Genomic DNA, 26,934 nt, shown 5'->3' with positions numbered 1-26,934 from the left:
AACTACCATGATGAGGCAAGGATTTGAACCCAGGTAGCCTGCCGTAGAAACTCAGACTATCACACACGTATGCTTTTGTGTCAATGAGGAAATGGAATAATGATTTCCTTTAATTGATCCTAGCAGAACATTTTATCTATTGAGATAATATGGTATCAAGAAAGCACTCTGAATTAAGGAGCTATTTTTATTGAAGGCACCAATGCGCTTAAAATTATTTAAGAAGCATACAAAATCAGGATTGACCAAATTATCTTAAACTGATGAATATTCATCATTTGTCTTCTGTTAACTTAGAATTTTTGCAATCTAGAGTTACTAGAGAGTATTTACTATTTATTTACTTTCATGTGGGAGGTTTACTGTGGGGAGGTGCAGAGGCGGTCTCTGGGCAAGTGCAGGAGCAGAAGGAGGGAGAAAGACGCAGAGTATTTATAATAACTCCATCAAATAAAAGCATTTTCTATATGATTAAAATTTAGGAAATCGTTTTAAAGCTTTCCTTAGTCGTTCAGTAAAGCAAAGCAGACAAAACAAAACAGAACTCAGCATCAACAGAACGAATGCTAAGGTGGTTCAGGTATACCTGCCCTAAGAGACAACACATCAACAGACCCAGCACTGAAAAGCAATAGCTATAAGAAACAAGCAACTGTTTGTCTCGGTATTAATAGTGCATTGCGCTGTGAATTCAGGAAAAAAGAATTAGATAATGTATTTGAACCTCAGAATTGGCTATGGGCTTTGCCTCTGTGTAATTTAGGTCTGAATTCTATTTAAGTGCTAATTTTAAAAGGGTCAAATAACCACGCCGCGCACGTGAAGCCCCCCACCCCTTAGCTGTTTCCTCCTCCAAAGCATTATTTGTTCATGTGCATCTGATCATTTACAGACAGCTAAATTTACTTAACCGTATTTACATTTGTTCCTCTAAAGGTACTTAGGTAGGAACAGTAAGGTTAAAAAAAGAACCATTATTTATTGAGTGCTTAAAATGTGCCAGGCACTGTTCTAAGTGCTTTACATAGAAGGCTTCATTAATTCTTCCAGGAGGCCAACTCTGTGAGGAAAGCATCATTACCCCCACTATAGGGAGGAGGATGAGTGAGGACCAGGGTTCACTTGCTCAGGGTCACACAGCTGAGACCCTAAGTCAGCAGCCTGCTCATTAACCACTTACGTTCCCACTAAGAAAGTGCCAAGTAAACAGAATTTTAAAAAACTCAGTCTAACCACTTGGTTCTGTTTCATATAATAATCAGTCATAGAGTTACGAGTGCTTGCGATGTCCAGGAAATGTGCTTGAGGGCTGGAGAGATGGCTCGGTGGTTAAGAAGAACACTGGATGCTTTTCCAGAGGACTAGGGCTCAACAAGGAGGTTCACAACCATCTGTAACTCCAATTCAGGGAGCCCAACAGTTTCTTCTGGCCTCCATGGGCACCAGGCATGCACAGGGTGCACACACATAAACAAAGTCAAAATACTCATTAAAAAATTAAAAATCGAAAGAAGGAAGTATATTTGAATGGGCACCCAAAGCCTTTTCCACAGTGAACAAGGGAGAGGACATCTGGAATGGAGCCTTAGTTTGACCTCTGACCTGCCTCTTGCGCAGGTTCCCTTACAGAAGAGAACAGTAAGAAGCCCTCCAAGAGTAAGGACTAAATGAGATGGACGACTTATTTCACACAGGATGTCACAGGAGTATTATTACTCACAACACAGGACCTGCTCTTGAGGATCTGGGGAAAGATATAAAAATCACGAAAATAATGAAGAAAAACAGCAACGACAACACAGAAGTTTCCGTAAAGGAGAATTTCTCAAATTGGACTGGAGCCCTGACATGTTTGAGGCAGAGACAAGAGCAAGTAAATGGCAGTTATATTGGGGAGTAGGCTCTCACTGAAGCCAAAATCTGGACCCCAACGTTTTTTAAGTTTATTTTGTACAAGGTGTTTCATGCATGAGTAAATATTTCATCATCTGTAGATTAAGCAACTTGCATTTATTAAGTACCTTTTACATGCAAGGCCTTGCAATAGGATTTTCCCGTATATGACATATCATTAAATGCACTGATATTTCAGAGGGTCTTGGTTGGAGCTTCGTACAGTCTTGGATTTGAGAAGGGACAGTCATCACTCAGATGTGAGTCCCTAGTGAGCCACGACCCACACGGACTCTTACATCTGGGTTTGTGCTACGAGTACACACAGTCGCATTTGTGTGACAGGACAAGTAAATGTAAAAAGAGTAACTTATTACATTGTAAATCTTCAAAAATAATTCAGTTTCTTTTAAATCTAGCAATTAGCAGAGGTGTGATGCTTAGCGCTCATCTTTTTCCTGTGCTACAGGGTCTAGATATTCGAGAATACTGAACTGTCTTTCCCTTCCTACCCAGAACAGAGAACCAGCGTTGTGCTCGTTCTTCCTACCTCGAGTAGAGCTGCTGATAGAACAGCCCCCTCCCCCACTTCCCAAGACAAAGATCAGGGGTTTGCTTTTGCCTTCAGCAACCAAGTCTTTCTGCCATGGCCCTCACTTCACTCCTGCCTGGCTAACTATGGGGATCTTCTTCCTGTTTGCCCAGACTCTAGCCCAGTGGTTCTGAACCTTCCTAATCTACAACCCTTCAGGACAGTTCAGCATGCTGTGGTCACCCCAACCATAAAATTATTTTTGTTGCTACTTCATAACTGTAATTTTGCCACTGTTATAAATCATAATACAAATATCTGTGTTTTCTGATAGTCTTAGTTGACCCCTGTGACAGGGTCGTTCAACCTCCCAAGGGTCATGAGCCACAAGCTGAGAATCACTGCTCTAGTATCTCCTTTCTTCAGCTGTCCGCCATCCATAATGTGACTCCAGCCACCCCGCTTCAAGGGGCCAATGGGCGGACTGTTGATCTACGTGGAACTTGCACTGGCACCCTACTGCCCCCAAGGGGAAATGGAAGGTACTTCATGTGCCACATCAAGGTTTCGCTCCTGGAAGCATTCTACTTTTCCAGTCAGCCAGAAACAAGGGACAAAATGCCCTCTGCCATGACTTTGGCCTTGGTCCTCTGAACATTATATTTTTTCCAACTTGTTTTATAGAATAATTGTTATAAAAATTAGAAGATTTATTTTCTCTATACTCTATTAAAAACTTTATAGTCTCATAGCTAAGAAATAGTAAAAGATTAGGAAGGGACCTGAGTCGGTTATTTTAGCACATAGTGTCCATTTGAGGGTTTGCTTGGGGGGATTCAAGCCCCACCACTCATCCCAGGAACTGCGCAGGCCAGCCTCATGAATGCCTGTGAGCACGCTCCATGGACAGCATTTTTGCAGCCAGTACTGGGACTCACTGCCAAGTTCTCCTGGTGCAGGTTCAGTTTCCACTGGAGAGATCAACCAAACGGCGCTATCAGATGGGTCCTGCGGAGTTGACATCCTCATAACTGCCTGCTTTGTTTCAGAATCCCGCTACCGTCCAGAGACAATTAGCACCTGAGTTTTCCCCAACAGTGCCACATGTACTTAATCAAATTTAGTAGCTCTTGTTACTAAAAATGGCCATGAATAAAATGTAAATTGTTTTTATGTGTTACATAAAAAATACTCATGTTGGGAAAATCAATAAATACTCTATTCTATTTGGAAATATACACAGGGTCTTTACCAGACCTCCATTTATAGGTCAAATACACTTGGAACTTAACAATAAAAAAGGGAGAGTCCTGTTTTCAATGGCACTAGACACACCTACATAGGAGATGACCTGGTCTCAATTACTGCTCTTACTATATCAATGCCTATCAGGAAAGAAATGTAAGGAAAATATGAGGGTGTGTCAAAACAGCTTTACTGTATTTTGTGAAATAATATTCCTGTTTTCAAGTATGTGATTTACCAGGACATGAACCAGGCCTTAGCTGCAGTGATGACATGATACCATTAAATGAGGGAACTGGCTCCATACAGAACCTCGTTACCACAAAGGATTTTGTAAATTAAATATTAATTTAGAAGAGCTTAATGGTTGCAGCATATACTTTTGATGAAAACAAAATGCCTCTTTTAACACTGAGACTTGCACGGAAGTGCTACGGATTTTCTAATATGAAAACATAGTGAGATAATTATTTTCATTGCATCTCTTCAGTAAAGACCCAAATGTAGATCTACGGCAGCAAACTGTCCTCCTATAATTCAAACAGACTACTTTTTAAAAATTAGCAATTTGTTTCTTAGTTAAAGTTTAGAAGGCAAGGCCAAATTCCAATCCTATAGGACTCTGTGGGAGGTCTCAGCAGGAGCCTCATCCTATGCAATCTGCTAATAATGAATCACTTTTTCTTGTTTATTTTAAGAACTCTGCCAACAAGTTGGGGTTCTCAACATAAATGTACTTTAGATAAAGACATTATAAGCAGAGACTGCAGCTGCAAATTCAGCACATTATGACAGAAATTCATTTATGGTCCTATGAATGTAAAACAGCAAGTCAGTCGGGTAGCTCAGATGCAATCTACCGTCCTAGGCCGCAACAACACTGTAGCTGTGATATTAAAATAGCAAACCTCTGCAGAGCGTTAACCTGCCATTACACGGAGTAAATGGCACGACACCGCCACCTAATTAGTGGTGTGGCTTGCATCTATGAAACAGAATTAGCACCACTGCTCCTTTTTATTCTTAGTTTGTGTTTCCTCAAAGGGATGACCTTATCTGTGTGCTTCTGTGTTCATTTATGCCCATCCACACAGGATTTAATTATGTTCTTTTCGTTTTCTACACTGAGGAAATTGAAAACTGCCATGTGGAAATTAAAAATCTTAAAGAAATTAGCGAGCAGATTATTTACAGCACGGCCTTCTTTCGGAGATAACGGACAGAATGCCTTTGAATAAGGGAAGACATCTACGCTTCTCAGCGAAGGAAGGCCCAGGCAAGGGGCTTCTCTCCCTCTTCCCTTCTGCATAACTCCAAACGTCTCTACCTGTTTGGGGCAGAACTAGCGCGATGGAAGGTGTCTTAAAACTATAAGCTTCCTAAGACTTCTATCAACTAGGTCAGCAGCCAGAAAATATATCAACTTACATCTGAGGAAGGCGATTCGAGAACAATGCCAAATCCCAGGACGTGGCTCTCCTCACTGGAGGTGTGCTCTGTGGCTTGGAGACCAGATGGCCTTGTGGCCACGGCTGCTGGCTTCTCAACTTCCAATGGACCGGGCTTTGGTTTCACAGTCACAGGTTCCACAGTCTTTGGGAGCACTTTTTTCTTCTTATTTCTCTTGCGTGAGACAGCGGTTCGCTGGGAGCATATAAGGGAAATTGGGGGTTGTTGTCTGTTTTGTGTTCCAACTGTGGACAATAAACACAAATATGGTACAGGCACTGTGTCTGAGGCAAACCGGCTCTGTCTCTGTGATTTACAAACGGACAGGGAAGGGAGGCTCCCTCAGGGTGAAGCACGGATAGATAGATCTCACTCTGCACCACAGGGCTGCAGAGACAGCGAGGGGCACTTTACAGTCCTAACAGCAGAGCGTCATCCAGGAGAAAACTTGCTCTGAACACTGTGAATCATCAGACCATTACAGCATCCTGGCTTCGATGGAAGGAAAGGGTTAAAAGCAATGGGAAAATATGGCTTCGTGAATCATGTTGACATGTTGGAATAAGAACTCCAGAACTTAAATTTAGGTATGGATCCTCATGCTCTCTGGTAAGCTCATTCCAGCAAAACCTCTAATGTCTCTGGGAGTTCAGCTGATCAGTTACAGTCTACAAGGGCCGAAATGATGACCATTTGGGTAAGACTGGTTGAAAGAAACAGTGTGGAAGGAATCTATCTAGAACAGGGCTGGGTAAGCACATGGGAAAGTAGTGTTAGTCACTTAATCCTGCCAGGTTTCTTTCCTCATCAAGTATCCTCTGCATGTTAACTATCTCCAGTGCACTGTGTTCAACAGAAAGTAGGAAAGACATAGTTGTGAGCGAGTCAAGTACATTAACAAATCTACAAACAGTACAATGACAAGTGTTCACAATGAACACATACTTCAGGAATCCGAGACGGCAAGTTTACTTTTCACAGGGATACTCTGAGAAGGAGAATTTATCAACCGCTCTGATGGAAACTAAAATAGGAAAATACAGCTTCAATTTGTATCAAATCTTCCTCTACCAACATGGCTTCCTAAGTAAAACCATAGGAGTGCCGGCTGTTTTTCTTTTGAACAGAAAGAAACGCATAAACATAAGCCACATGAAAGCCAGGCCTTTAAATGGGCAGCAACACAGCCTACTTCCTTTTACTTATTTCCTATAAGTCTGGAAATCAAGAATATTTATTCCGATCCAAATATCTTTATCTTTGTATTAGAAGGTAATTTCCAAGTTTAGGGAGCAACGAGCTGGACAGTGGCCTTGTTTAGCTATGCATCAGGTGATTAGTGACGGTGGTTCTAGATCTCAACTGCACACTAGAATTAGTGTGACAGTGGTTCTAGATCTCAACTGCACACTAGAATTAGTGTGACAGTGGTTCTAGATCTCAATTGCACACTAGAATTAGTGTGACAGTGGTTCTAGATCTCAACTACACACTAGAATTAGTGTAGCGCTTTAAAAAGAACTTCCAGGGCTGGAGAGATGGCACAGTGGTTAAGAGCATTGCCTGCCCTTCCAAAGGTCCTGAGTTCAATTCCTGGCAACCACATGGTAGCTCACAACCATCTGTAAAGAGGTCTGGTGCCTCTTTATTATATTCTGACATGCACACAGACAGAATATTGTATACATAATAAATAAATAAATAAATAAATAAATAAATAAATAAATAAATAAATAAATATTTAAAAAAAATAAAAAGTCCTTCCAGGCCTTAAGAACCTGTCCTGGACTCGGTGGGTCAGAATGTCCAGCAGTGGGGCCAGGGTGTCAATATCACTGCAAGGATTCTCCAAAGATTTCAGCATGCAGAAGGCTGCGTTTTCACTCCAGGCTAGTCTGTCCTGTCTCAGGGTCAAATGGCCTCCAGGCACCTTGAGAAGGAGCAGCTAGGCTGCAGCCCCCAGGCCCAACCTCTTTCTAAGCTCAGTCATTGAAATGCTTTTGCTGTTCAGACAGGGTTACTGAGTCTTGCTTCTCTTGCAAGTCTTGGAAGAGCCCAGTCTTCCTGCACTCAGATCTTAACTGCTTGATCTAAGTCCTCGTCTTCCTGTAAAATAAAGGTGAAGCTTTCAAAATAGAATTTAAATCTAAGTCTCATGGGCAATAAACCTTAAGTAAATCTGCCCGCACAACATGAATTTTTAAGTTTAAGAAAATTAAATGAGAGTCATTTATCCAGTTTATCCTTTTTGTTCTCCACAGCTCTGGAATCATTTGCCTCGCTAATCTGCAAAGGTTCAGAAGAGAAAACATGGTGACAAAATGGCATTTACTTAATAGATTCTAAAAAGGCTCCAGCCAAGGATTTACAGGGGTGCAATTTGTAGTTTGCCATTTCAGTAGTAAGGAGCTTAAGTAACAAAATAAATCATTATAATTTCATATGCATATTTTCTTAAGGACTAACAAATTCCCTCTCTGTGCACGGCATCTACAGAACAGAGTAACCTTTCTTTCCGAGGCTCTGACGTAGAAGACGGCAGCCTCTGTCAGGCTGGTTAGAACCCAGAGTATCAGGTGGAACGCGGTGAGTCAAGTGCTCATTGACTTGACCAAATGCTTATTTCTGCCTTGGGATAAGACCCAATTCGGTCCTTAAAAATACGTTTCCCAGAAATCCCTTTGGCTTCTCTAAAAATGTGAGTGTGGGTAACTGACATGTCTAGATACTGACCACATCACGGAATGTGAGCATTTTCCTAGAATGCACCAGCTGGCACCAAGTCATTTTCTGAGTGATGACGTCGTGAGCAGGATTGTGAGGAGAGTCAGAAGCGCTGTGACCGCAGGGCTGGGCTGCTCCCCTGCTTTCCCACAGTAGCATCAACCAGCAGTGTCCCCGTCAAGAGGGATTTGTTATTTTTGCATATATAACAAAAGAAAACTTCCAATTTCCTTACTAATTGTGAAGACTGGAAAATAAGGCACTAAACCTTGACTTCCAAACTTCTACAAAGTGCTGTGCGGTCTTTAAGAGAATACTGAGTTCTGCATCCTATCTTACAAAATCTCATTTACTGTTGCTATCTCCTTCACATTTAAAAACAACCTCATGAGTGAATTAGATATTGACACTCCACTCACAAGTGAGAACGGAGAGGCCCAGAAGTCGTCCAGCTAGTGAGTGAAAAACAGGGAGCTCAATCTCCAACTATACATGCCCTGTTTTACTGTTAACCTTGCCCAACGACAAAGAGAACAGAGCCTCGTGAAGGAAGCAGACAGAGACGAGGTTTGTCTGATCATCAGCGTCCTGACGCGAGCCGAGAGTGACGAGCAGGGCCTGGGCTCACCACTCTCACATCCCTGAGCATCTTCAACAGGGAAGCTTGTATTTCCTGAAGGGCTCTCTCACGTAAGATATTCCAAAATTTAATTAACTGGCATTTGTGAAGTACCAGGAGATCATGGGATGAAGTGTGCTGAGTTCATGTGCATAAGCCTCACAGCAGTATTAGGGGCAATAACAAAATTTGTTTGATTTGCTAAAAAAATAAAATAAGACAAAAATCACAGGTTGTTGAAAAGTCGAGAAAATGAATACTTGAAAAGGCACAGAAGACAGCGGGGTGGGAAGGAGTGTGGGACAAAGGACAACGCACACAACTGAAGATGTCAGATACACAGTCACAATCAAAGGATGCATTTGGAGGTCTGATTTTTTTGTACCTGCTTGAAACTGCATTAATTTCCTCATGGTCTTGAGTTCTTGGAGAATGGCCTGCAATGTTGACTGGCAGTTACAAGTACAACAGTTGGATCCAGCTGATGAATTCACCCCTGGAAGTTCTCCTAAGCATGAAAGAAAAGAATGATATACTCCCAAAGCATGCAAAAAATAATTATAAAGAAAACGAAAAAAAAAATGTACCTTGACAGCATTTTGAAGTGTATACAATTATCATCAAACTGTGCTAGAAGAAAATGTACCCAGTAATTTTCACGTCCTGAATTTGGGGGTCTGACTTTATCTAATTACCCAGCCTTCTGTTTGTAAGGTGCATGCTGTGTCCCAGGTAGCAAGGTCTGTGTGAACGCAGGCACACAGTGTGCTGCCAAGGCAGGCCTGTCTACTGTGAGGCCAGGTCATCTTGGATAACAAGACTCTGACAAGTCATGATAAACACTCATGCTACTTTCTCTTATATTTTTGGTTGTGAGCCTAGCCTTCAGTGGCTGAGCCATCTCTCCAGCCTTCACAGTCCTTTCTCAAACAGCAGACACGAAACCAGAGTCCCAGCTCTGCATCAGTCTTAGAAAACCACCACTAGAATGCAAGCTACAAAGTTTATATTAAGAACCAAACCAGCCTAACAAGGACTAGTTTTACTGGTAAGCATGTGTTTCAACAAGAAGAGCTGTGCACACACAGGGTCTTCTGCAGTACTCTCTGGCTGGGGTGGGGAGAAGCAGGAGGCAGGGTGGGAGGGGCAGCACTTGACCTGAAGGTTCAGAGGTGTCTATAGGTTGCTTTTCTTCACTTTGCTTCTTATAATCCCCCAACCCCAGTCTCCTTTTTTCTTAACAAAGTGACTCTTCTGTTTCCCCTATACATGCACAAGTATTTCCCCATAGTCCATGAACTGAAACAGCACATTTGGGAAAAAAACTTTGGCAGCTGGACCTCTCCAGCTCCAGGTTAGCTGCCATGAACAAGGGCAGTCTAAGAGGCAGCTACGTCTTAAGTTCCTGACAGGCAGGTGAGCTGAAGTTCTACGGTGAGTTGTTCCAGTGATGTCTTTTATCATATATTGAATATAATCTAACTCCTAATAATTATTATTTGAGATACTGAAGTTTACCACAGCAAAACCACAGAAGAACTAAAGGTTACTTCTGGAGCAGGGTCAAGGATTAGCATTCAAACAGTAGCAAAGAGAGGCGACTCGGCTTTAGAATTGCCAGCTACCCCAAAGAAACAGACGGCTGGCACAGCTGTATCCTAGGGATCCTTGGGCAGCTCTGAGAGGTGTGCAGGGCATAGCCTCAAGTGAGGCTGAAGATCCCACTTCACTTTTAACTCCCCACAGCAGTAACAGGAGGTAGCTAAAAATGCACATTTGTTTAAATTTCTCCTAACTGCAAATGACGTCATGAATAGTGTTTGTGTACCTAAGTTATAATAAATCTTGGTTTTTGTTTCTTTTTTTTAAAATAAGAAGTGTATGTATTTTGTCAGCAAATGATAATGGTAAATAATAAATTATATTATCTACCTATTTTATACACTAATGACACATCCAACTTTCCCATAATTTTTTCACTATTTCTAGACTGTGAAGTCCACCTGAGAGTGTGCACAAACTGTTGCAAATCTCTACAAAACAGCTTTCTATAGGCAGATGTGCATAATTCTAACATACTTTACTCAAGAGTCAACTGTGTATTTTATATGTCTATGTGTGCACGGTGTGTGTGTGAGTATATATGTCTATACACATACATATAACTAAATCATATGTGCATGCATATGGATGTATGGAGGGCACAGATTGATATCAGTTGTCTTCCTTGAACTCTCTCCACCAGTTTTTGAGACAAGGTCTCTCAATGAACTTGGAGCACACTGATCTGCTTAGACTGATTGACCAATATATTCTTTCTGACTTTACCATGCTAGTGTGGGATTACAGAAGCTGCACCTGGATTTTATGTGGGTTCTGGGATTTGAACTCAGGTCTCTACACTATGTAACAGACACTTTAACAACTTGAGTCTCTCTTCAGCCCCTTGTATAATATATTTTTACTGAAATGGTGCAGGCAAGAGACAAAAACTATCTATTTTGATTATGATTTGGAGGAATTTTTGTAACTTTTAATATTAATAACAGTTTCTAGAATAAACCCAACATTCTTGTATATTGGTGAGTAGAATATATCCCCCTAAAATCATTGCCGTGGGAGGTCACCTTTACTCCACACACACACGGCCCCTTTTTCTCTTACTGGTAGTAGAGTTAAGAGGGCGCTATGGAATATTCCTAGACACTAATCTAAGCACTATCTTTATGATTTTTTAGAGGGCAAAACTAGCCCTTCTCAGCTCATTATAAATCATTTTCCAATTTTAAAGAGAACAGACTTTTCATTTTTATGGAGGAGCCTTTAAAGAGCACCGTCCTCTAGCCTGGAAGCCTGCCAGCACGTGAACTGGATACTTGCGTATGGAACACTGAGGAGAGAAGATACCCTACATCTCTAGGGCCCCTAACTGTCTCATCAGTGTCTCAGGATGGCTTCTCAGTCCCCTGAGCTGGTTACTGTCAATTGTGTTTAAGAAAAAAACAAAATCAAAACTTTTTCTTTTTACCAAAAGATATCATAAAATGAACATGAAGGAAGAAAATCCTGAACTTTTCAAGGAAGCTGAAATGCCTTATTTTTCCTTTGTTCTTTGTGTAAACTATAGATCTGCACATCCATACATAATTTATAAACCAAGAAATATCCAATGTCACTGGATGGGAAATTAATATTACCAAGAAAAGCATCAATTGTTCTCTTAAGCTTTGAAAAAATTTGGAGCCCCACTCTCCACTTAACAATCAGGGATTTTAAAGAAATCTGACTTTAAAGCAGTGGTTCTCATCCTTCCTAATGCTGCAACCCTTTAATACAGTTCCTCATGCTGTGATGACCCCAACCATAAAATTATTTTGTTGCTACTTTATAACTGTAATTTTGCTACTGTTATAAATCATAATGCAAGCATCCGTGTTTTCCAATGGTCTTAGGTGCCCCTGTGAAAGGGTCATCAACCTCCCCCACAGGGGTCCCGACCCACAGGTTGGGAAACACTATTTAAAGGCATACTTCTCAGCATGAGTTCTGGCACTGGAGCGCAGGTAAGGGAAAGGGCTTCTACAAGAGGAAAAGCTGTGAGGTGCTTTCTAAGTAGGACTCTCCTGACGATGAAGTGAAGCGAAGGGTAAGCAGGACCATGCGTTACTAACACCAAACACGACCAGGAAGCTAACGGCAGCTGCTGCCACTTTAATGTCCAGGCTCTGGTGACCACACCGTCTGTGTACTGGTGGATAAGAATTCTTACTTCATTAAAACTCTACTAGGAGTCTGCTTTTTTAGTGCAGACCCACTGATTTTCCTGTCAAGTCTGGAGTTTTCATACACTCGAGATTTTCGAGATTTTCTCTTATGCCTTCCCCTTCTGCCTTCTAAAATAACCCAGCACAGGAGTGGAGCCGCCGTTGTGTAGAAGACTATCTGCCTAGCCCTGTGAGACCCTGCCTGAGGGCCTTAGTCCCATACAGAAGAACTGAAAAGAACCCAGTGCGGTGGGTGACTAAGGAAGATTTTCATAAACTGATCTCAAAACAAGTCAATACTCAGGACTAAAACAAGCCAGGATACCTGCCCACAAGGATACTTTGAACGCTGGACAATCGTACCATTAGAACTTGCAGAGGTGTGGGGCTGACTCTGGAAGGTTCTAGAACGTGTACCATACTGCCCTGAGAACTGCCCACTTTGGGTTGGTAGTTCATTCCATGCCCCACGTGAAGGAGGATGGAGGCCCTGTGCGGCCTCGGCAGAGGAGTTCAGACGCTGAGGCCAGACTAACTCCAAATCCTGGGGCTCTTCCTTTAGTTTCTCTCCTTCTTTGCCAACACGTTGATATATCCTCCCCGTGCTGTCATTCAGTAATCTTCTCATCCCTGTAATTTGTTTTTTAATTTCCATGTTTTCATCTCCTAATGGAAACAGGGTCAAAGTTAGCACTGTAACTTAACAAAAGAAAACACACCACAAATATCCCACTGCCACAGCCTTGCAAAGCAAACAGTACTTCTCTGGAAATGGGAAAGAATACTGATTCCATACTCTTAAATAATTCACAACGCGTAAGGGAAGGAAAACTGGCTATGGCCTGAAGACAGTTTTCCTGGCTCGGTTCTCTCTGGGAAAAAAGCTTTCTTTAGAGTATGATCAGAAACCAACTTTCAATTTCCTCTTTGGAAGTATTTTATGAGTAAGGGTTCATAAGGAAAAAACGCCAAGAGAGAAGACAAAGATGAGGCCAGTAGGTTAGCCATCTGCTCAACCACAGCCATCTGTGGGTAACTGAAACTGACGGCAGGTAGGTAACCAGCAATTTCTCTGCCCCCTTATCAGCCAGCCTCAGTGAGCAGAGGCCAGAACAAAGAGGGCTGGAAGCGAAGCAGGTATTTATTCTCCAGGATGGCACACTGTGGGCGGCAACATTGCCTTCTTAGGAGGTAATGGGAGACAAAAATACTGAGGCCCAGCACAGCAAGCAGGGAGGCCGTTTCCAGCGTCCCAGATGAGGCTGGTGCATGGACTCCCAGCTCCAGATACTGGTTGTATCCACAGCCTCTCTGCTCTGCTGTCTGCTAGAAACCAAATTCACCGTGCTGGACTCTCCATCCCCAATCCACTGCACGTTCTCTGCAGTTCCAGCTCGGAACTTTGTGCAAAAGTAACCACTGTTTCTAAACTTCATGTCACTTACACTGACTTTTTTTCTGATGATGAAAATATGTGTATGTTCTCAAATTAACCATCTTAACTACTTCCAAGTTTACAGTTCAGGAACATATATTTGTATTATTGTGCAACCAGTCTCCAGATCTGTTTTTTGTTTTGTTTTTTGAATTTCAATTTCTTTTTTTTAAATATTTATTTATTTATTATGTATACAATATTCTGTCTGTGCATATGCCTGCAGGCCAGAAGAGGGCACCAGACCCCAGTACAGATGGTTGTGAGCCACCATGTGGTTGCTGGGAATTGAACTCAGGACCTTTGGAAGAGCAGGCAAAGATGGCTTAACCTCTGAGCCATCTCTCCAGCCCCCTTCAATTTCTTTATTAAGATTCTTTTCCCCTTAGGGCATATTTAAATTTTTTTTTTCGAGACAGGGTTTCTCTGTAGCTTTGGAGCCTGTCCTGAAACTCCCTTTGTAGACCGGGCTGGCCTCGAACTCACAGAGATCCACCTGCCTCTGCCTCCCGAGTGCTGGGATTACAGGCGTGCGCCACCACTGCCCGGCTTAAATTTTTTTTTTAAACCAAGGCACTCCAGCTGGGTGTGGTGGTGCACCCCTTTAATACCAGTATTCAGAAGGCAGAGGTGGGCAGATCTGTGAGTTGGAGGCCACCCTGGTCTACATAGCCAGTTCCAGCCCAGCCAGAGTTATATTAGGCCCTCCCCCTCCACCCCAAACAAAACAAAACAAAAAGTTAAGCTATCTCTATGCTGTACTTTTAAAATATATACTAATAAACATAATTACAAAATTGTACAGATATTGCAGGCTACTCCAGACACACGACACTGTCTTCTCTTCTTTCCTATGGTGCTGAAGGAAAGCCCAGGGCCTGCTCCATGCTGGCTGTGTGCTCACCACCATCTTACCTCCCCGGCCGTATGTGATCTTAAGCTATGCAGTGACAAGCATCATCTTAGAGATGAAGTGTGCTTTTTTCTAACCTAAGCATTGAAAATCTTATTCCATAATACACATGCATGGCCATGTAGTCACCCTAATAAATACTTAAAATTTAAAATTTGAGAAGAAAAAGACAGAAGAAACTATTAGGAAAAGTGTAGCATTATAAATACACACATAATGATGACTTAATGCACTTGGCATCATATAAACCATATTGTTCAGGTAGAACCTGAAAGTTTCACAAAGAAGATACATACTCTGGTAGTATCTAGTTAGATATCCAGTTCATTAATGTATTTTATTACCAAGTATTATGTGAGGAAATTTTATAAGCTATTTTGAAATAAGTAACTTCAAAATTCAGGGGGTAGAATCTGGGAATCAATTCATGCTAAAAATGTGTTCTACTGCTGAGCAGCATCTTAGCCCCTCCAATATTAAAACGATAATAAAAATATTAATTCTACCTTTCATATTGAACATAATGCAGGAAAAACACAATCCTAAATTTATAATATTATGTGCTAACACATGATTGAGAGGAGAAATATCTTAATTGATTATACATTTTTTTTCTATTTCAAACACCAGCAAAGTTATAAGACAGAAACAATAAATCACATCCAGATTTTATGAGAATGAATGACCAAGCACGATTTAAATAATGCAGAGACAACAAAATTTATACCGTTCTATGTCTGGAGCAGGGTGTGTCTGGAAGAGCTCCCAGAGGAATTCTGGAAACAGCCTACTGGTAAATGGAGTGTGAATCTTAGTCACCTAACGGCACACACTCAGCAGGAGGAAGCAGCTTTCCCAACCTTCCACTCTTGGCCCTTTGGCTGGGACTGGCCGTGAAGTACGGAAAGCTGTGTGCAGGCTGGTCTTCACTGGCACAAGCTTCCTTCTGCCTTACTCACTGTGGCCCCTGGAAAGGAGGCTAGAGCCAGGTCACCTCTCTGCACTAACACCACACATAACAGGAAGAGAGATGCTTCTTGACCAAGGTCGGCCTGTGTCTGGAGGACAGACTTTTATGATGGAGTGCTACCATGGGAATGGGGGTGGGGACTCAGAAGGACTCTGGAACAATCTAAGGGCAAAGATGCTTCGTCATTACTTAGTTTCACAGTTTCAGAACTTGAGCCTGTAAAGATTAAGACTGAAAATACAACTGGAGTTTTGCACAGAACAAAATACAACCTTGGCTATGTAGATGCCCGGAATCCTAAGCAGCCCACAGTAAAGAAAGAAAGACGATGGTAAGCACACAGAAGAACCTGGTGGTGGCAGTCCCTACAAAGGTCACAACATCTTCTAAAGGAAGGGCAAACCGAGCAGAATAAGCTGGACCGGAGGGGAAAGGTGAGAGCAGTGGAGCTGGGAAGAACCGGCTAAGGGCTATCAACTGCAGAGCACTGTAAAGGACAGAGTACAGAAAACTGCACATACCACACAACTCTCTTCTGGAACAAGCTGAGAGACCAGAGGGAGGATTGGAAAAGAACTGGTTGAGGGAAGTGTCTTTGAAGAAGAGGGATGAGCTCCTTGGTGGACAACCCGGCATTCAGGGATGAACTCTGGCTACTTCTTGTCTGGAGACTCCCTGCATCTAGAAAAACGAGGAGAAGCTGAGTCTGTTGACAGTGTTCCCAGGGTGAAGGAAACCCTGGACTCCTAGACGGGCAGTTCTGGCAGAGAGAGGCAAAGAGTTCTGATTGTCCATTAGGGCAGGGCAGATGGGGCAGAAAGTCAGAAATGAGACCTGATGACTAAAGTAGGCACCACAAAAAAGCTGAGTCAACTTACAGAAAGTGGGGGCAGATGGGCCAAGACACATGTGCCCAGACAACACGTGTTAGCAGGTAAAATGGGTAGATTAGGTCTTCTGAAGAGCTAGATCCACTTCTCAACTGCACTGACTTGCCACTGACTATAAACAAGTTATTTGAGTTTCTGGAACCATAAAGGTTTGACTCAGGGCTGAGCTACGATAACCTACGATAACCTAAGGGGTAATAGTCCAGAAAGTGTTTCAGGCAGTTCATAGTTCCCAAGATGTTAATAACACCTAATGCTCTGAAGGTGACTGCATCTTCAGATAAAGGTAACCTATCATAGGAGATTCCAAGGGCTGTGATTAAAAAATATGGTAGAAAGTACATAAGATGCCGAGATGAAGATTCTTCATCTTTCTGGGTCTGAAGTGCCAGTGTCTTTTCTGTGCACAGGTCTCAGGAAACAGTCTTAGGAACAAGGTAAGGTTTAGAGAAACAAGAGTCTATAAGGAAACCTGTGAACTCCTGATGTCTTTCCAAGACCATATATATCTTCACTTATATTCAGCTTCAAGAGACTCATCTACTTAGGAAAGACAAACAAAAGAAATCACATTCTAGTTGAGCTATGCCATGCGGCTGTCTTGTTGGCCTTAATTTAATTCCTTTCTAGAGTATATCGTAACTGGAGCTCATGAGACAGCTCAGTCAGAAAAGCACTTGCTGTGCAAGTCTGAGGACAGGAGTTCAAATCCCCAGGACCCATACAGAAGCTGAGCATGGCAGTATGCGCCTGTAACTCCAGTGCTGGAGTTGGGAGGGGAAGGAGACAGGTGGGTCCCTAGAACTTACTAGTGAGCCAGTCTAGCTGAATCAGTAGGCCCGGGGTTCAGTAAGAATGATTCTGTCTGAACAAAATAAGACGGAGAATAACTGAAGGAGACAAGGTCCAGAAACTACTATGGGCTGAATTCTACTCTTCAGTGTCGAGACTCTATTAGATCACTTTCCTTCACATAAAACATTCATGTGATGCATGGTGTGAGAAGGAAGAGGCCAACACAGCAGCCTCCACACAGAAGCTCTCTCATTCGATCAGGCTATACCTGACAGGACATAATTATTCAGTCTGGGTACAAGAAAAAGATAGTATGTCACCTCCATGTGTCGCCATGCATGTGAACTCAGATCGCCAAGTGCTGGTATACAGTAAACAGTCTCTAGGCCTTTCTCAGGAAATTGAAGGAACTGACTTATATGACAGAAAGAGGCCTAGCGGAAGCAGATGCCAACACAGAGGGAGTAAACAGGTAACATATTAATAGGACAGAGTGAAAAGGCACTTGACTAAATTATTCAACAGACATTTATCAGGGCCTCTGAGATACAAAGAACACCAGGCGCAAACTGAAAGACATTCCCCTCCAAACTTCTCAACATCTTCCCCCAAATTCTTTGGTATTGATTTGTTGCTCTGAAAAATGTACCCAGTTCTCCCAGGCCCAGTGACCCCTTCTCTTCTGTGTCTCAGAACTTCAGTTAGCAAACTGCCTGACTATTTGCAGAGTGCATTTTCAGTTTCCTTCCTGAGCTAGGACACAATTCTTCCACAGATGCTGCTTTCCTTGCAGCTCCCTGGATTAATTCATTCTCTTCGTGCGGGGAGAGTGAAATGGCTTTCCACTTGCTCCCGACACTGCCCAATTCCAGCCTCAGAAAGATGCCCACAGAGACACACCACCATTCACTCTTGGTTCAGAGCAGCTGTTTGTGCCAGAAGCTTCATAGTTCTAAAGACATGGCAGGTGAGGAAAGGCACAGTAAGGCCACCATCACACCAATGGCCTTGCATGCCAGGTAGAGGGAGAATTTTACTCTGGAGACAATGAGTTACTGTACTAGGTGACTTAAATTCACTATCTTTTTAGTAGAAAGATAAGAAATGATCAGATAAGTCCTTCAGAAAAACAATCTGGGAAGGTGATGGTGAAACTCATGTGTGGAGAGAAATCCGGGTGAGTATTGCTAAAGACTACACAGGGATGAGTTTTTGACACCATTAGGAGTGGGAAAGGGAAAGAAGACATTAAAAGAGTTTAATCAAAAGGACTTAGTGATTAGCTCCTGGGAGAATGAGGCGGAAGAGAGATCCATGACAGATAACTCTAAGGTTTCTAGCTCATGTACCCGAATGGGTATTAACAGCAGCAGAGAATTACAACAAGAAGGCTCCAAAGATGTGAGAATATACCGAGCCTTGGGTACATTTTTATTCAGGCTGGGGACTGAAGCCCCAGCCCTAGTGCCTGCTGTATCTCTGAGCTATATCACAGCCCCAAGAACCTTGTTTTGATAAAGTCAGATAAGTAGGCACTTGGAAATGTAGCCATGTAAACTTGACCAAGGCTGCCCTCTCTGGACAGACTATCCCTGAGGACCACTAACAATTCCAGGGATTGCTGGACACCTTACAGAGACCTGGATCTTCTCTGAGTATATAATAGGACGCAGACAACATTAATGGAGGTATGACTACACTTGTTTCTAAGCTGGGAGGTAGGTGAAACCCAGTCCTCCTGAATTCCACAATCCTCTCCCCCTTACAGTATGGAGCGTAGCAGTCACTTGCCTAGCAGAACAAAAGGTCGGACTCAGGGAAGCTGGAGTGCTCACTGTTGGTTAGGTTTTTACGACACTACTGTGTCCAGTTTTGTCTTAAAGAGGCTGAAGTAATGAAAAACCCAACGATCAAAAGAAGCAGAAAAGAGGTTAAAGAAGTTGTGCCATTTTATTAAGAAATAAGTTACTGACTAATTTAATATCTTCTAATACACTAAGGGTGTTATGAATAGGACCCTGTTCTTTATCAATAAGGGAAAAAGCAGGCTGAAGAAATAGCTGACGGGCTGGAGGGTGGGCAACAGCTGGTCCTAAAGGGCTGGCTTTTCCAGTTCATAAACGCTAGTCTCAGAGTGAGAGGTGACAATGAGAACCCTTTTCTGTTGGGGATGCTGAAAACATCCTGGAACCAGACAGTGGCGATGGCTGCACAACACCGAGGGTACTTCTGAAAAGCATGCTTACAACCCTCATGCTTTTCAGGTAACGGCATGCTAAAGTAAATACAAAAAGGTTGAGTTTAGCAGTGGGAAGCATATGCCGACCAAGACAGTACAAACGACCTAAAGCATGCCCTCTCAGACACCTGTGCAAGCTGGTGTGGGGCCGTGTCTTAGGGAGACTAAGCTAACTGCTGTCAGATGCTAGCAGAGAGGGAGACAGGCTCCTCACCACAGATCTCAGCCAGTGAAGTAGAAGAAAAGGAATCTGAAGCAGGCTCTGCTCTGAGAGGACTTGAGATTAGCACCTCATTCCAGACTCATTAACTCCAAAGATTCTCAAGGCTCCCAGCAGGTACTCCTCAGTGGGGGTGGGACGTGCTTACCAGGAATGTGCAAGGCTGGGGTTCTAATCAGCAAAACGTGACCTGAGGAGCAACAGTTGGCAGAAGAGAGCAAGGGTTTTCTAAGTGAACCCTTTTGTAAACTACAATCTTTAGTGAAACCCCAATAAATAAAAAACAGCAAGCTCTGCTGAAGAGGCTGTGCCAGGTCCCAGCTTCCTGTAAGGCCTTGGAGGGCATTCAAGAACTCCAAGGGCTCCACACAGCATAGTCTGGATGCCATGGAATGGGAAAGAGGCAAAAAAGTGGCCACAGATTATTAAGGTGGTGAGTCAGGTACTCTGTAAGGGCATCTAGACAGTAAATATGCTCTCACATTCAGGACTCTGCTAAGCTGGAAACTAGACAAGTGACAAAATATAATTCACGAGAGGAATAAATGATTTGATAAATATTTTAATTTTTATGTCCCTGATGATTAATGTAATGAAAATTATTGTGAAATTCATTATCCTTTAATTTGGCAAATATCAGAGATTCATTAAGCCCATCTTTGAATAGCGGAATACCCATCTTCATATTTTCCTGGTAGGTGTATAATTTGGTAAAACAAAACAAAATACCTTTTTGGAGTGAAATTTGGCAAGCCCCCTTGTAGGAATTAATCCTGCAGAAACAGTTCAACAACCATCTATAGCACAGTACAAGTACATTCGCTACAATAGGGAAATACTGGGGACAACCCAAATTATTGATGGAGCATTTACAGAACTTCATAACAGCTGAGTAGGGAGTGAAGCAGACCATTGCGTAAGAATTTAAAAGTATGTATAAACTCCATGAAGGCTGTGTTCATCACAACCACATTCTTACTGGATAACCAGGACCTACAACTGCCTGGCTGGTTTAAGGTAGGTACTAATTATGAGTGAAACAAATGCAGATTTAGTTAAGTGAAAAAAAATTGCAACACATGATATGATGTAATTCCATTTTCTCTCCTGGTAATGCACACGCATTTACAGACACGTATTTCCACAAACATTATTATTAACACTGAGGGTGCAATGGCGATTGGATCCTTTATGTTTTACCCCCATTTCCAGCTTCACAAACTTTATCTTTCAAAAGAATTTTCAAATATGCATTATTTTTTTAAGAAAAATTACACACACACGCACACACCCTTGGTACGTTTGGTATAAGGCAACCAGTATGTAGAATAGCTCTGGAAATGAAAACATCACAATGGAGTTAGGCAGAAAAGGCTGACATGGCTAGGGAGCACAGCAAAGAAAGCTGGGAAAGAACGGCTCTGGGGAGTGCCGTAGTTTGCAACTCGTGGAATATGTGCTTGAGATCACCTTCCACTGAAATCCCACAAAAATTGTGTGATTTATAAAGGAATTTATATGCATATAGGGGAAATAATGCTTAAGTACTTTCTATATAACTTTTACTATGTCCTACGCCAGGAGTTCTCAACCTGCGGTCACAACTCCCTTGGGGGTTGCCTATCCGATATCCTGCGTATCAGATATTTACATTACGATCCATAACAGTAGCACAATTAGTTATGAAGTTGCAATGAGAATGATTTTATGGTTGGGAGCCACCACAACATGAGAAACTGTATTAAAGGGCCACAGCACTAGGAAGGTTGAGAACCACTGTCCTAAGCCCTCTAGCAAGTATAATCTTCAGGAGTGTCCAAGATCCTGGCTTTACAACATAATATTAGCATCTAGAATGTGCTGAAGAGCATTCATGGCTACCCTGAGATGTACAGTGGCAGCAGAATCAGGCACACCTGCTCAGCAGAGAATAAGCTGAGAGTTTCCAACTCTGAAATCTGACTTTCCTCAGGAGAAGCTAGCGGATGCCTTAGAGAACTGAACTGGATGGCGCCAGGGCCTAGGTCCATGTGATTCACTCAAGTAGACAGTGAAAGAAAGGCAGAGGGGTTCTCTGTCGAGGTCATGCTGTGTGCTATCCGGAAAGTTTCTGTCACATAATCCGGATGTAGCTTAGCACCTTGACCATTTTTATGTCAGCATTCATGGTGGTAGCAATGGACTCCTTAGAGGAGCATCTTTATGGGTCTGACTTGGCTGTGCTACTCCAGACTAAGAACAGTGAGGCTCATACATTTCCTTTTAAACTAGAAACTTGATTCATATAAACCTGTTGGTTTTATGAAAGACAAATGTTTTATTGGCAAAAGTAGAATGAATCTGAATGTATTTGTTAGTTATTCTATGACCTATATAGAAAAACACTGATAATACAATAGGACAAAAAATAACAAGATTGTCTCCAATTCACAGCACTGCAAAGACAAAACACACCAAAAGCAACAATAAACTCACACACAGAAGCAAAATGAGAGGCTTCTGAATACCTATAGTAATGTAAATAAAAACCTTGCCTTCAGTCAGTGAGATGAAATATTCATAACTTACTGTTTGGAAAGAGACAGTCTTTTCAATATAATTTGAAATGCTGATCCTCTAATCTACTGTACAGAACTCTTCTGACAAAGCTCTAATACACAGTGCAAATCTCTGTTTCCCAAGATGTTAATTTCCATATCGACATCATGGATCAGCTAAATGTGAACAAGACCGAGTATTGGCTGAATTACATTTCTTCAGTAATTAAAAAAATTAAAATATTGCAAGTTAAATACACATGCTGTTACACAGTTTTGTTTTCAATGTAAATAATAGAGATGATGATGAGAACAGGTCACACGTGCAGCCTTTTCCTTTAAAGATCTCATGAATTCGGGTAACCTTGCATCCAGAGGCACCTGGAGTGAGACTAGTGGGAAGTCCCTATAGTTAACCACTGGCAGCTTAAATGAGTAGCTTCCCAACTTCATGACAGGGTTCAAGTAAGAAACATTTCCATGACAACCTAGAACATGGACAGCAAGCACACAAACGTGATGACAGTTTCATGAATTTCACTAATTCGTTATGCTAGCATGCAATGCACTCTGACATTTTCTATTTATTTAGTTTTCTGCTTGTTTATTACTACTGATGCTGATGCTGCTAGTCACTGTTCTCAGTGCTAATGATAATCCACTAAATTGATATCACAACCCATTTCTATGTCAAAACCACTGGTATGCAAAGCACTGCCTTTGATGTCTTAGTTTTTCAGGGCACCTGTCCAGGTGTCTTCCTGCCCTCCACATTCTTTCTGGAGTGAGTGATTCTCTCTGGTCTCCACTAACCATGTGCATACAGAACTCCAGTGCACATTTCACTTCAGGGCCCCAGACCCATTTATTCAATTGTGTATTAGACAACAATCTCTCTTAGACATCGCAAAATCAATCTTAATATCATAGCTCCAGCTTTATTTTGCTATAACTGAGCCTATCTCCAAGTCTTAGCAAACTTAGCTGTTCAAGCCGGAAACCGGGGAACTGTTCCTCTTCTCTCGTCCTCCAGCCACTGAATCATTAAGCTCTGTTTCTTGTCATTTCCCAGTTACTTTAGGATGCTTCCCTGTCACTACTACAACTTCATTCCTATTATTACTCGAGGCTTCTACCCAAAAGCCTCTGCGCCACCCTTCTCCAGTTACTCCACCCTGACTTTAGTGGGCTCTTTCAAAAATGCAAATCTAATTATTCCATGTACTCCTATAAAATGCCAAAACCATTAGAATGAAGTCCCAGCTCCTCAACATGGCTCACTGGCTTCTCTGTCTGGCCTCCTTGCTGCTTTCTGGAGTCTTGGTTCCTGCCACCTCTCTCCTGATATCTATGGAAGTGGCATTCAGTCTGTAGATTTGGTTCCTGCCACCTCTCCCCAAGTGTCTACGGCAGTGGCATTCAGTCTGCAGTCTTGGTTCCTGCCACCTGCCCCCCAATATCTCTGGCAGTGGCATTCAGGTTTGGCTGAACACTAGGATCACATAGGTAATGTCAGCCTCCCTTCAGAACAATTCAATCAGAATCTAATTAGTTAGTAACTGTCACATCCAGCCAGCAGGCCCACCGCTTTATGTATAAAATGAAGGCCTTCCAGCAGTTCTGAAGCTTCTCCATGTTTCTGTTCCTACGATGCCATGATCTCTCTGAACGCTCAGCCCCTTGGATAAAATATAAGATAAAACATAACTAACACATTAGAGCAGAACAAAATAAACACACAGAAGGACAAGAGTGCAAGGAAAGACACGAGAAACAAACACAGACACAGAGCCCCACTGGTTTGCACACACCGGAATGGCTTAAACAACTAAACGGAAAGAAAAGGCCCCTTCCAAAAGGGCCATGTTTCTGAGTACCCCGGGGTTTCTGCTGCTCTGAGTACCCACAGTGCCCTTACTTCCCGCATCTCAACCCAGTGGGTGAAACATCTCTTAGCCTGGCATTAGTGGCGGTTCAATAGACAGCCACGAAATGAATACAAAATAAATTATATTAACAGATATGTTAGGAAGATTCAGTTAAGGAAAGCTTTTAAAAACTGATCTATAAGAAGTAAACTGCCAGGGGCTGGAGAGATGGCTCAGCAGCACTGACTGCTCTTCCAGAGGACCCAGGTTCAATTCCCAGCACTCACACGGTAGCTCACAACTGTCTGTAATTCTAGTTCTAGGGGACCCAACACCCAGGGCAAAATATCAATGCACAGAAAATAGATAAAAAAAAAAAAAAGACGTAAGCTGGTAGGTGTGGCATCTTCGAAAGAACATCTCCTTCCTATCGAGCTAGCACGGGTGACAAGCAGGACCACCGGGTACCTCTGCCCAATCTTGTCTTACGGAAGGAAGCTTTTCCCAAGGGAAAAAAAGCTTTTCACTAGGGGAAGAAATAGATCCATCCAAGGTGGAAGATGTCAGAAAAAGATCCCTCTACTTGACAAATGAAGAATGGCCAAAGTAACCCAGGGAGAGTGGGGTCAAGAGAGGGAACACATGGCTGCTGTGTTCCAGCACCAGGCTCTCCCTTCCAGAGGAGCATTCTGTGGAGAAATCCTAAAGCTGTGTTCCGTGGCAGCCATGGTTCATGCAGTGCATAATAAGGTGCCCATTAAAGTCTTGCTGTAATCGAAAAAATTATATATGTGCGATGAGAATGAGTTAGTGTTAATGGAAGAACCTTAAGTTCTGCCTCCTCTGACTTTGTACTTTTTAGTTGTATCTTAACCTTGCATTTTTGTGGGATTCTGTACATCTTATATGTAGGCGTGAAGTCACGTTTGAGATACAATTCCATTAACCACATACGCAACTTCATAGTCTATTTGTTGCATCCACTTTTTCTGTAAAAAATAAATTGTTAAGGATATTATTCCTGGAACAGAATAAATTCTTGGAATTACTGAGTAACTTATGTACCGTACCACTGTTCCAAGAACACATTACTTATTTTATCATGACAAAGTAAAGTTATTAATCTTCTGGCTTCCGCTTCAACAATGAGAAACGCTGTAAGATGCGCAGACACCTGCATTCCATTTCAGTTCAACTTTATATCATCCATAAACATCTCTGCTTTGGACACCTCGTCCAAACAAATGCTCACAGCATACTCCGTGGAGCACTCGATTTTATGAAACCATAAAAGTTCCTTGCTGTTAATTACAGAGACAAATGTCTCATCACACATTTGGTTACCAGATAGCATAATTAGTTTTCTCCATTAACCTTTCAGATATAAAATTTGATTTCCAAGTAAAAAACATTATAAAACCCTTGGAACTCAAATAACACAGCATACTTGTGCATGGTTGGAAAAAAATGTTATACTCAGAGAACAATTTTATAGATTCTTATTTACAAGGATGCTGATTGTCTGGAATAGGGAAGAAAATCTGTCTCAACTTTGAGATGATTTTAAGTACATTGTCAAGTACACATGTAATAAGCCGTCCTTTGTACAGAAAGGAGGCACAGTAACCTGACCATCAACAGAATGTGCCTTCCATCTCTCTCTGTTCATCACAGTCTCTCATTTGTGAGACAGACAGACAGAGAAGGATAAGACAACAGCCAAACAACCAAGGCAAGAGTGCTCAGTCGGCTGATGGGAACAGGGTAGTGCTGTGCCCCACAACAAGGTTTCCACCAAGACAGCGCATAGGAAACGGTGGACAACGAGCCTGGATCAGATCAGTGTTGGAGCATCCTAGCTTTGCAAATAATTCCTATGACTGCCTCACAACGACAGACCTGCCTAGTGCTGCACAACTGCAGGGTTTTTTTCCTTTCTTATTTTTTTTTTTTTCGTTCAAAGCTAAATTGTGCACAAAAGAGTATCCCACACCAATGGCCTACTAAGGACTACGCTGTAGGTCACATATGTAGGAGGCACATTTGACTGTTATAACATGTGGATAGGATCTACTGACATGTATGTGTATTTATGCTGCCAACATGTTATGGATGGAATGAAGACCTCCTGCACTACTGCAGGGGACATTCCCAGGCAAGAAACTGTCTCTGCTCAATGTGTTGTCTCACACAAATTAACTGACAATTGGTAGGAAATTATAGTTAGCATGCTTCAATGTGGTACTCCTTCACTCAAGAATGGCTATTAAAGCTGGTGGTGGTGGCACACGCCTTTAATCCCAGCAGTTGGGAGGCAAAGGCAGGCGAATCTCTGTGAGTTTGAGGCTAGCCTGGTCTACAGAGCGAGTTCCAGAACAGTCAAGGCTACACAGAGTAACCCTGTCTCGAAAAACAAACCAACAACAATGGTTTATTAAGAGTCTGTCCTGTACCAAATTTGTATTTGTCCTGCAATAGGAAAACAGTAAGCATTTAAAATCAGAAGTCTTGCCCTTAAAGAGACTTAAGATGAACCTGGAATGATAAATAAAGGAGAACCACACAGAGGGTGGAAGAGGTCACTCCAGACTGAGACCAGCAATGGATAGCTCAGGAATATGCACTGCAATATTTCAGGGACACCTCCCCAAGTGGTGTGAGTATCTAAAGCCATGGAGGTAGAAGGCGGCTAACACACAGGGTCACAAACTGCATCCTGTTTCAGAGAGATAGGACAAGAATGGGGGGCTCTTATTAACCTAGTGAAATAGGAAATACACACAATTAAAACTAAACATCCCTCCCAGCACTCGGGAGGCAGAGGCAGGTGGATCTCTGTGA

General features: G+C 42.3%; 1 protein-coding gene across 1 annotated transcript in view; it reads right to left on the bottom strand.

Annotated features, from left to right (window-relative positions):
* Bend7 (BEN domain containing 7) overlaps positions 1-26,934 on the bottom strand; it is an 81,530-nt gene that overhangs the window by 45,698 nt on the left and 8,898 nt on the right. The window contains exons 2-4 of the mRNA XM_013349031.2: positions 12,590-12,892; positions 8,848-8,970; positions 5,099-5,364 (exon numbers count right to left, since the gene is read on the bottom strand). Of these exons, the coding sequence (XP_013204485.1) occupies positions 5,099-5,364; positions 8,848-8,970; positions 12,590-12,881 (681 nt within the window). The 5' untranslated portion in view covers positions 12,882-12,892. The remainder of the gene's footprint in view (positions 1-5,098; positions 5,365-8,847; positions 8,971-12,589; positions 12,893-26,934) is intronic.

Source organism: Microtus ochrogaster, chromosome 16 (genome assembly GCF_000317375.1).
Source record: "Microtus ochrogaster isolate Prairie Vole_2 chromosome 16, MicOch1.0, whole genome shotgun sequence".
Classification (NCBI taxonomy): Eukaryota; Metazoa; Chordata; class Mammalia; order Rodentia; family Cricetidae; genus Microtus; species Microtus ochrogaster.
Note: the sequence above shows the minus strand (reverse complement) of the source record. Positions and strands in the feature narration are given on the sequence as shown.